This window comes from Phacochoerus africanus, chromosome 4 (assembly GCF_016906955.1).
Source record: "Phacochoerus africanus isolate WHEZ1 chromosome 4, ROS_Pafr_v1, whole genome shotgun sequence".
Lineage (NCBI taxonomy): Eukaryota > Metazoa > Chordata > Mammalia > Artiodactyla > Suidae > Phacochoerus > Phacochoerus africanus.
This window is the reverse complement of record NC_062547.1, coordinates 30,767,291-30,779,866: the sequence shown is the minus strand read 5'-3', so window position 1 is coordinate 30,779,866 and position 12,576 is coordinate 30,767,291. Positions and strand designations below refer to the sequence as shown.

The window sequence follows — 12,576 nt, the reverse complement described above, 5'->3', positions numbered from 1 at the left end:
CAGATCCCGAGTTGCTGTGGCTCTGGCATAGGCTGCTGGCTGCAGCTACGATTGGACCCCTAGCCTGGGAACCTCCACATGCCGCGGGTGCAGCCCTAGAAAAGACAGAAAGACAAAAAAATGAAATAAATAAGTAATGTTTGGGGAATTAATGAATGCATGTATAAAAGAAAAGTTGTGAAGTTATTGTCTGGCAAATCTACACACCCCTGTAACCTCCAGAAGGCCATTTAAGTCTTCTCTCCCAGCCTGTGAGTCCAGCAATTCCTGCTGCTCCTAAGGCACAGCCTCACTATAGAAGATGCTTGAAAGCTAGGATTGGTTTGAGGTTGGGTCCATTTACAGTTAAGGTCAGAAGTCCCTATCAGTCTATTTCCCCAGACCTACTCTATCTCTACATAGGGAAGTAGGTCAAATTTCCAGTCTGCTCAGATGACAGGTCTCTCTAATCCTGCCTTATTTAGTCTCATCCATACAATGTACAGGAAACAGATCAGAATCTTAAGTTGCATCTTAGGTAAGTTACCCTATAGTTTTAAGTACTTTGTTCCCTTTCCCTGTATGGGTGTGTAGTGGTGATGCAAGCACTAGCTATGCTGAACTAAATTAATTCCTAATTTTCTTAAAATAGTTACAAAAATTCTAACCCAAGAGGAAAGCACTCTCATATATATAGGCTAACAGATCAAGGGCTTATAATGCCAATATCTTCCTGCTAATTTACTATCTTCAACTGTTTTATAACATGCATACCTGCTGTTTTCCATTCTTATTTTAAGTAGAGAATAGTTTAGCGGAGTGAGAATGCTTTTATAAACTAAGTTTAAGTGGGTCACAGAAACCTGCAGAATTTTAATTACCCAAAGTGGTAACACAAGAACTTCAGTTAGTTGCTTATTTCAGAAGACACCTGAACATATTCCACCCAGTCAGCAACAAGCTTTCCAGCAGATCACGGTCTCAGATTAGGAAGCCAGGTGACACGTGGAGCACATCTCTTTACTACCATCAGAGTTGGCGTCTGCCTTGGATGCTTAGGTTGAACAGCAGTGTTACAATTTTGGTTTTCGTGGTAAGTTTTTACAATTACTTTTAAGTAAACTAAAAGCAGAGGTCTCATAAAACTTGCAGATAAAGATAAACGTAATATGGCATTTTACTGAACTGCATGCATGCCTCCCCAGATTCACAGCGAGGGCACTGACTTGGGAACTCTGAGTGGTTGAAATATTTGTAGATGAGCAAAGCACATTAATTTCACAAGACTTGCTACTGTTTCAGTAGAAATGTTGATGCCAATAGTTATATACATATATATATATATATTCAAACATACATTAAGATAAAATACATTTCTACAAAATGTTTTATAAACTACATATTATTGTTAAACTAAGATCAAATTAATCTGAAAATGTTGAGAGAACACATCAGAAAATACGTTGTGGGGGCCTCAAAGATGATTCTTTAATGTTAACATCAGAAGAACAACACCTCAGAACTGTAAACAATAAGTCAAATTTATCTTCAGAATTGTGTTAGCTATAGGATGAAAAGTCACGTCATCTCCCCAGTGAACTTGACTTTAGCAAAAAAGTAAACATATTTCCTCTGCATCAGCTGCAATCAAGGCATTAGCAGTATGCCGTGATTGATTACCCTGGGAGCCGTTGCTGAGAAATGGAAGTGAAGCACAGCTTTTTATCACTATAGTCTGCAAAAAGCAAGTCCCTTATTTAGATATCCCAGTTGTAATAAGTGACATTATTAGGTAGTTCTTCTATTTAAATGACATAAGGATTTAGTGTATCAGCAGCTTATAATAAACAAGCCCTTTCAATCTGATGATTCTTCTCCCTACACTAGAAGTACTTTTTCTGTTTATAATACAAGTGGTAATAGAAGACCATATGGTTGTGACTTTTAGCTAAAGTAAATAACATTTAAACAAATAGGAAAACAGCTTTAAGATATTCAAAGATCTGAACTATAACCTAAATAGACAGTACACAGTGGGGATTATTAGTGTCAACTTTGAAAGTGACCATTTTCTAATGCTGCTCAATTAGTGAGATTGTTTTTCCGTTTGGCAATGAGTTTTATTTAAATATTTTCCAATACACAGTAAAACAGCTTTATTACTGGCATAGTGTCCCATTTCCAAGTTCTCCTTTTAAGAACACTATACCACTAGAGCATCCTGAGAACAGTCAATCAGTTCTTTCTGAAATGTAGAACTGTCTCTATGCCTTACGTTTCTGCCAATAACAATAATGATTTTATTAACATATTCTATAATTCAAAAAGAAAAATGCAAGAAATACTACACTTATTCATCTACCATCACTCTACTCTGGTAGCAGACTAGCAGCTGATGAACATTTCACCTTTTGTGTATGACACTGGAATTTGCGGTATCAAGAACCAAGAAGTAAAAGTAAAAATGCAATTTTTTTCTAGGAAGTACAGATACATTTCCTTTAACAAAAGCAAAAGGTTGCTACGTTTTAACTACAGGAAACTACTGAAATCTCCACAATCATATTTCAGTTAACATGTGACTGAGAAACGGAAAGTCAGTAGTGTTTTGATTATTTGAAAGATTTAGAAAAAAAGATTCTTCATTTTGTAATAACCACTAGAAAGCGTAAGTTTACACTTACATGAGCAGTTCACCAAATTCAGGCAACAACTTATCCATCATTAATCTGCCAATCAATTAAAAAGATCAAAAAAACAAAGTACCTATTTAGTAGTTAAATATGTCCAAAGGCACATCATTTCTACTGAAATGTAGAAAATTTTCATTACAAAACAACCTAATTAATAGGTACTGCATGCTGCAAGGGAAACAGAGCTTCACAGTGAAAAAACAAAAACCAAAAAACAAAACACCACCATACCATTTCTGGGGAACCAAATCTTCCCTCAAGATGACAGCAAGGTTTTAGGAACAACTATTTCAAATACTAACAACAGGTCAAGTAAAACGAGGACTGAAAGTTGACCACTGGATCAACAGAGAAGTCAGACTTCAAAGGACTCTTAACAAGAACGGTCTCAATGAAGTGCTGAGGACCAAAGTCTAACTGTAATCAGCTCAGAAGAGAATATGAAGTTCAGAGTGGAGTCAGTAAGTATGCACAACTCTTTCCTATAGAAGGATATGGTATCAAAGAGGTTTGTTTAGATAGGGGGTTTTACAGCATGTTTGTTTGCTAACAGAAACTTCCTGTACTTCAAATTGCCTAACTGTTAACACAGTTAACGCTATGGATTAAAATCACAGCCCAGGACTATCACACAATGTTATTCTGAAAAAGATTACAAAGTGTTTTTCTTTTTTTCTTCGTTAGCTTTACAACAAAATTTTAATGTATTTCCTGAGCCCTGGCCCAATATTTCCTAGGGGGATGGGGACTACATCATATCAGCTTTTACTCTGTATTTTGCCCGCTGTGCAAATCAATAGGAGAATATCAGTTCATTTAATGTATTTCCTAACTGCTAAATGCTTCTACTTTTAACTGAATTATTTTTAGCAAATTAGTGGCTTCTAGGAGCAAACAAGAATTCCTATAGTACAGAAAGGCAGGTTATTCAAGATGTTTGAGCTGAGTACAATTCGTTTCTTTTGAGAGTCACAAGTTAGGCTCATATGCTATAGTCAACACTCAGCCCATAACCCAAGGAAAAAATTACTGCCTCCAATAGCATCAAAATAGGCAAAACCCACTGCTTAGTTTCCAAATGCTTAATGTAAAAAATAAATCATGGTTTGTAAGTGTTGCCTGCCACATGTACTTTTAGAACTCTGGAATGAATAAAATGGTTCCACATCGCTTAACCAATGGTCAGTTTACGTTTTGTGTTTTTTTTTTTTTTGCCAACATAAGAACAATGCTATTTCTTTCATATGCTAAACTCTGTATTCTACGTTCCAAATGATAATTTTTGTGTTTTGCTTTCTGAAGCACCTACTTAGGAGAATAAATTTTTTGCCTGAAATTCAATACACATTTAATATACACCATACTTATGCAGCTCAATCAAGATTGAACAGTAATGTCTTCATCTTATAAACAACAATGGCTTTTCTAAGAGGATGCATAGATAAGGGGAAGAAACCCCTCTCATGAAATACAGCACCAGTGTGCTTTGGAGAGAGCTGGAAAGGGAACACTCTAGAGGGACAGAATGCAAACAGTTTGGATATCTCTTCAGAGTGCTCCAAACTTGGATGAATTTTTGTTATAAATCACCTTGATTAATGGAACACATTTGCCAAAGAGGTTCTGTAATAGCTATACAATTCTTATGGCTTAAAAAATTCAGCCTAGAAAAATTGGTGGGGATGGGAAGCCTTGAAAAGTCACTGGCTTCTCTTTCAGAACTAATACTGGCCCGGATCAGAAATTTTAAAACAGTTTGAAACATTTTAAAGCATTCTCTGAATGTTTTAAAAACATTTTAAAACATAAATTGTACAAATGTATTCTTAGGTCTGTCTCCCAAGGCAACAGAAATAAAAGCAAAAATAAACAAATGGGACTTAAACTTATAAACTTTTGCACAGCAAAGGAAACCATAAACAAAATGAAAACACACCCTACACACTGGAAGAAAACATCTGCACATGATGTGACCAAGGGATTAATTTCCAACATATACAAAGACCTCATATAATTCAATAACAAAAAAAAGCAAATGACCCATTGAAAAATGGCCAAAAGACCTAAATAGGCATTTCTCCAAAGAAGACATACAGATGGCCAATAAATGATATCATTTATTTGTGGAATCTAACATATGACACAAATCAACACATCTGTGAAGCAAAAACAGATTCACAGAACAAATTTGTGGTTGCCAAGGGGAAAGGGAGGGTCAGAGAGGGAAGGATTGGGTGGTTCGGATTAACAGAGGCAAACTATTATATACAGGAAGGATAAACAGAAAAGGTTCCACTGTATAGCATGAGGAACTATATGCAATATCCTGTGATAAACCATAATGGAAAAAAATAAGAAAGATAACATATATATATGTATGTATGTATAACTGAGTCACTTTGCCATATAGCAGAAATTAACACAACACTGTAAGTCAACTATACTTCAATAAAACTAAAAAAAATAGTTGCCTTTTTAAAAATAATAAAGACATACATTTTAAGGGAAGGACAGTTTGATGAGGTGGGAGTAAAAATAATAATAGTAAACAGAGGATTTGGGGGAGGGGAAGTAGTGGCACCGTAAAGAATACAGATTCTGGATAGAGCCAGGCTTCCTGTGTTTGAATTCCAACTGTTTCTCTTACTAACTGAAATCGGGCAATTTATTTAACCTCCTTGTTGTTCAGTTTTCCCATATGTCTATTTACCTTCACTAGGTTACTGTTATGATGATTAAATAAATTAACTCTGGTAAAGAATTTCAACAGTGTCTGGTATGAGTAAGTACATAATTAAAGTGTTGGTCGATATTATTACAATTATGTTTGTACACTTATAAACATGAAAAGCAAAATGAATGGAATACACCTGGAACAAAATGGCAGTGTGCCCTAATATATCCTTTCATCAAACAAAAATTGGATGAATGTTTTCCTTAAAAAGAATATTCAAAAATTTTACATCTTACAGACCTATGGCTATTTTCTCTGATTACATAGCTGAGATTTTATCTAAATATTTTCACCCTTATATTCCTCCTCTAATAATTTTAAAAGAAAACAACGGTGTACACACTGTCCATAGAACAACTATGTACAGATACACAGATAATGGACGCTATCCTTTTTATATTTTGTTATTCTGTCTCTTGACAGAACTATTTCTGGTCTCAGGTATATATGCTTGTTGCTAAAGTAACTTAGAAGTGACTAGAATGCCTCATGAAATAACAGTCATGGGAAGGTGAAATCATTATGTAAATAACATTTCTGAAAAATAAAAGGGTACGTGTCCATGATGAAGGCCACAGAAAAACACGTTGCTCGACACCACACTCTCATCTCTAACATTAGTGTCACCATCAGCTAACGATTCCTAGGATGTTTAGCACAGTAGTGATAAACAATGACAACAAAAAATAGAATACATATTTCCAAAAGTGAACCACAGTCTATTATGGGAGGTAAATAAATAATAGATTGATTATTTAATAGTCTACTCATCAAATTTATAAAGCAGTCAGAGACTATTATAGGTCAAGAAAAGTTTATGACGATGAAGGCAATTTAACTCTTAATTATGTGTTTACAGTGGGGATGGAGTTAAGGTAAAGTTAGTTCCTGCTGTGGCGCAGTGGGATCAGCGGCATCTTGGGAGTACTGGGACACTTGTTAGATCCCCAGCCAGGGCACAGTGGGTTAAGGATCCAACGCTGCTGCAGCTGCAGCTCAAGTGTCTGTGGCTCAGATCTGACCCCTGGCTGGGAACTCCTGTGGGGCAGCCAAAAATGGGGGGAAAAAAAATCTGATAGTGACACAGAAAATTTAAAGAAAAGTAGAAAATTAAGTTATAATTAAAGTAAGAAGAGTAATACACTGAATAAACAGAAGGCCACCCTCCCCTATCACAAGCTAACACATTACATCTGCTCCTCCCTCTTCCATTCCACTGCTCTTGCTCTTTCTCCTAACCGGATTGGCAAACTGATTACCCCAAAGGTAAATAAAATATCTATTCTGAAAATTTAAATAGAATTTTTAAAAACTAAACTATAGTCTCTATTTGGTTTTACCAGATTTTCCACTAACAAATCAGTAGAAAAACTCAGTCAGGATCCCAAGCTGAATTTAGTTGTCATGTCTCCTTTGTCTCCTCTAATCTATGACGATGCCTTCCTTCATTTAAGACTTTGACATTTTTGAAGAGTAGTGATCAGTTATGTCGCAGAATAACCCTCGATTAGGATTTGTCTGATGTTTTCTCATGATCAGACTGAGGTTATACCTTCTTTTTACAAGAATAACACAAAAGCGATGTGCTCTTCTCGGTGCTTCAATTTCAGGGGCTATGTTATGTTGACAAGCCTCATTACTGGTTAAGGTGGTATCTACGAAGTTTCTCCTCTAAGATACTGTTTCCCTTGGTAAAAAAATACCTTTTGGGCAGGGGGGTGGGCCACACCTATGGCATATGGAGGTTCCCAGACTAGGGGTTGAATCAGAGTTACAGCTGCCAGCCACAGCCACAGCAACGTGGAATCCGAGCTGCATCTGCAACCTACACCACAGCTCATGGCAACGCCAGATCCTTAACCCACTGAGTGAGGCCAGGGATCAAACCCACAACCTCATGGTTCCTAGTAGGATTCGTTTCTGCTGTGCCATGACTGGAACTCCCATAAAAAATATCTTGGGAGAGATACTTTAAGTATCTCTATACTGTTTTTCCTCAAACTTTTTAATTTTCATATTCATTGGTGAATCTTGCCTGCAATGATAATTACTGAGATATATACAGGATTTTAAATGGAAATAAAATATATTATATATAATATATATATTATATATATATTATATATAATATATATATTATATATATATTATATATAATATATATATTATATATATTATATATATTATATATATATTATATAAGTAATATATGAATATATCAAATATATTCATTAGTATAGCAATATCAAATATTAATATATTAAACCAAAAATTAAATAACAAATATAATAAATATGTTTATTAATGTTAATCTTAAATATATTAATATTAATATATAAATCATATGAATGTATATATATAAATTATAATGGCCAAATTGTTCTTGATACAAACATACTTAAATTCTATTGACTGTGTCATTTTAACAGAGTCAAAGTATGGATAAAAGCTATTTTCATTTGTCAATATGCTCAATTAATGTTAATCAACAATGATACCAATGAATAACATAATTGAAAAGTTACTTACATAACTATGACCTTTAAAGAAACCTGATGGGCTATTGGTGAGAATTTTGTCTCCTTCCAAACCAATTACTCTTTTACAAATATTTGACTTTGGATCACTCGGGCTTTTTGCAATCACAATGTCACCTCTGAGGGGAAAAAGTCAAAGAAATGTCAGTATTATTATTAAGCATACACACACTCATGGCACTGCTCTAATATTTTTATAAAGCAACTTAAATAAATCCACACCCTTTATCTATCCTCTTACTAACTGACCCTCCCCTACATTTACCAGCTTTGAGAATCTTTGTGATTGACTTTTATGGGTCAGAATCCAACAATGAGTGACAGAAATGCTATTATATAAGATTTGAAAATTTCTGATAAATTATGAGAATTATCTTCTTGTACTGCACCCACTATGTGTTACTTCTGTGTTCAAATTTTAAAAACTGAAACTATGCAAAAACAGTTCCATGTAAATACTACCAAATTAACCAATCAAATTTTACTGCCCAGCCAGTAGTACTGATTGATTCTAGGGCATATAAAAAGGTAGAAGCATCATTTATGTATCCCTAGAGCTCAAAGAAATGAGGAATTACAGCATATAAATTAAACAACCCAAGATGGTTTAAAGCACAGTCAAAAAGACATATTTGAAGAAAACTATCAGAAGCCTCAACCAAATAAAATACTAAAAGCTGCCCAAATATATATTACAATAAGTTGGCATATTAAACATACAGAACTAATATAGGTATGATTACAGATGGAAGACATGATTCATGGAAGAAACAACAACCTACATGTATTAGAAGACTAAGAAGGATATTTAAAAATTTCCCTTAACAACTACATCAAAGAGAAATACAGATGAAGGAATTTAAAGGAATTATGTAAGGAATTTAAAGATAATCATTTCATCAGAATTTTTACAAAAAATACAGAAACAGTATTCAGAACAGTCATTTCTTGAGGCTATTCTTGATAAGAGTCAAATACTACTAAAACACTAAATTCCATAATTGAGAGTGTAATATAAATTTACACTTGTTTGAAAATGGGATAAACTATCTGGAACCATGTCAATGGAATTGGTCAGAAGAATAAGTGTGCAAAGATTCTAACATACTGATGAAGCTGATTTTGGCTAGCTTTGGGGACATATTTTCCATGGGAGCTTTATTCAGCTTAAGTTTTTTGATAAAATAATTAATATGACCCTCAAAACAAACTCTGCACTTGAATGGCAACATAAAAATCATAATTCAGTCAAAGTGTTTTTATAGAAAGCATTATTACTCTAGAATGTATTTCTGGTAGTCTAACCAGATATTATAGGCACAAATCAAAATATATAACCTTGGACTCAACTCTTTCAAATAGGATTTTAAAAGAAACTGGAGACATTTTCCTTTCTCATTTATAGTAATAAACACCCTTATTATCCCACTCAATTGTAAGCTTTTGAAAATAAGGGTCAATATCCTACCTTAACATTCTCTATAAAGTACAGCACATCTTATAAATTAGGTGTTCATTAGCTATTTGTTGAAAGAATAAGTAGTAATAAGAGACTATGGCTGGAGTTCCCGTCGTGGTGCAGTGGTTAATGAATCCGACTAGGAACCATGAGCTTGCAGGTTCGGTCCCTGCCCTTGCTCAGTGGGTTAACAATCCGGCGTTGCCGTGAGCTGCGGTGTAGGCTGCAGACGTGGCTCGGATCCCGCAGTGCTGTGGCTCTGGCGTAGGCAGGTGGCTACAGCTCTGATTAGACCCCCAGCCTGGGAACCTTCATATGCCATGGGAGCGGCCCAAGAAATAGCAAAAAGACAAAAAAAAAAAAGAGAGAGAGAGAGAGAGACTATGGCTATCTCAAGTATGAGTGTTCTGTCCACTGGAATGAAAAATATACATGTGCCTTAGATACCAGACATGCAGATTTTTCATTTTGCCTAAGTGGACAGCTAATCCAGCTTTAGAAACAGGCAGCTAGCAAGAGGATCACTTGCCAGGGGTCAGATACTCCCCTGAAGTCTCAGAATTCTGTACTGCAGATAAAAAAGGGAAAAAAAAAACAAAAAAACAAAAAAACCTCAGGTCAGTAATATTTTTAAAGTAGAAGTTACAACCTTGATTGTAAAAGTTACTTTCATCTGTCTCATATAAATGCCAAATTTTAAACTGTCCTTCCACTTAATGGGTCCCTTCAATGAAGAGAATACAAAACAAAACTTTCAAAGAATCTTAATTTACTAATAAATGTAGTTAGTTGTAGTACCCATCTGAATTTTCTTTTAAAAAAAGACACATCAAGCTATTCATTCAAAAACTATTTAGCCAACAAGTCCATCTCCTTGTTTAGCATGCTCAAGGACCAAGAGACTGAAATCATGTGATCAGCATGGAAAACAGAAGCTTGTCTTCATGTTGCAGTGAAGCTAGATCTCCAGTCAATCAAAAGACTATAATAAGTTATTTTCATTTAAGTTAAAAAGAAAAGGAAGCTAGAACATAAAGTATTATATAAGCTTTACTTTATAACCCCCATATTTGTCAATTAGGTATCCTGAAGTTGTTATGGTAACAAATCTGAAGAATTACCTAGGGAACATGCTAAACCATACAACTTGAGCAGGACAGTTTTTACCTACAGAATCTATGATGGTGGGAGATCAATAAATGCAAAGAACAATTTTACACTATTCTTGATTTTTTTAGTAGTATGAAATAGTAAAGGTCAACAATGAAAACAGGGTGCCAAAACCTACTTATGCCATATGCTAAATACCAGCTCGAGTGAGTAAAATTTGTGGTTTATGAAGATGAAATATGATATACATTTTTTTTCAGAATTATGAAAAACTCATAGACCCCAAATTTTAGGGATTCAGAGAGGTGCCCCAAGAAAATACATTAAATTACTAATACCTGACATCCATTCAAGAGGAATAATACATAGATAAGTAGAATAAATAGTACCACAAGGACTGGAAACACCATTTAGAATAGGATTTTAAAAGATTTAGTGACAAACAATATTTGCCAATATTTTTAACCCAATATAATCAGGAGACTCATAACAGATAAGATTCCTGGCTCCCAGCTATACAGAGTGCTAGAGTCTAAAATCACTGACTGCTTATCACAGGCTATAGAGAATAAGAGAGTCATCAATAGAAATGCAGGATTATACTAAAATTAGAAAGTCAAACCAAGGATTTGGATATGTAATGTAGCGCCTAAGTCCCTAGTTCTTGACTCAAAACATTCTAGGACACCACCCAACCCTGCAAAAAAAAAAAAAAGTAAAGAAGGCCTCAAAGTACTTTAAAAAGGTACTGCTATCTACTCTGGACAATGATATGAGGAACACACTGACCCCAAGAGACTGCATGTTTAGAGAAACTATTAAAACTTCTCAAACTGAGAGAAAAAAACTGAAACCAAATTTGATCTAGCTAGTCATGAATTTGGTTATTCAAAAAATAGTTTTTAAAGATAAAGGTAAGAAACTGCAGAAAACACATAATGTGTATGTGTATTTGCACCATCAATTTAATATGTCTATGAATGAAATTACCTTTGGATACTATAAAAATGTCGACTAAGATTTTCTGCAAAGACAATATCTGAATTTTGAATTGTAGGCTCCATTGATGGTCCAGAACACTGAAAAGAGAGGTAATTTTGTAATTTAGGTTGAAAATCTTTTAAAATATAACATAAATCATCTGAGCAGACTTAAAAATTCTAGCAAATGTTCCTCAAGCTTGGAGGATGTTTCTTAATAAGCTAGCAGCTACCAGAGAAGTTCACCTCTATAGAGTAGCCACCAAGTCTGAAACACAGGCAAAATATATTTTAAATGATTTATTAGTGTTTATTATAACACATGAATAAAATATCTATGTTTACAAATTTTGGCTATCCTGTGAAAGTGAACTCCTCGAGGACAGGGACCTTGTCTCTTGTGTTCCCGGTTGTACAATGAAAATCAGGAACAGTGTTTGGCATAAAGTTGACACTCAATACATACTTGTTGAATGAATAAGTTAATGACTTATTTATCTTCCTGCTATTGTCAAATATCATCCACTGACCACGAAGGTAATTTAAGAGTGGTATTATACTATTCTCAATGAGTTGATGCCTTTCCTTTTCTTCCAAGAGAACAGCTTACTTATTTGATGGGGCTGCAACTTATATTTTTAAACTGAAAAACACTGGCATTATGAGATTAAAGACTTTCCTATTAGCAGATCTTAAAACAATAATCTTCATATATACCTCAAAACTGTGATAAATGACCAATGCAACTTTCTTTTTTTTTTTTTTCTTTTTTGGCCACCCTGCAGCATATGCAGTTCCCAGGCCAGGGACCAGATTCAAGCCACAGTTGCAGCAATGCCAGATCCTTTAACCTACTGTGCTGGGCTAAGGATCAAAACTGCGTCCTGATGCTACAGAGATGCCGAGGATCCCGTTACGCCACAGGGGGAACTCCAATGCAGCTTTAAAAATCTAAATACACAGAGTTCCCGTTGTGGCTCAGTGGTAACAAACCCTAATACTATCCATGAGGATGTGGGTTCGATCCCTGGCCTTGCTCAGTGGGTTAAGGAACCAGCATTGCCTTGAGCTGCACGGTAGGTCA

General features: G+C 34.9%; 1 protein-coding gene across 3 annotated transcripts in view; it reads right to left on the bottom strand.

Moving 5' to 3' along the window:
- Positions 1–12,576, bottom strand: part of IMMP1L (inner mitochondrial membrane peptidase subunit 1) — a 76,234-nt gene that overhangs the window by 12,191 nt on the left and 51,467 nt on the right. For all 3 annotated transcript variants that reach the window (XM_047776083.1, XM_047776084.1, XM_047776085.1), the window contains 2 exons: positions 11,503–11,591; positions 7,936–8,062 (listed from right to left, as the gene is read on the bottom strand). In XM_047776083.1, coding sequence (XP_047632039.1) covers positions 7,936–8,062; positions 11,503–11,591 — 216 coding nt within the window. The remainder of the gene's footprint in view (positions 1–7,935; positions 8,063–11,502; positions 11,592–12,576) is intronic.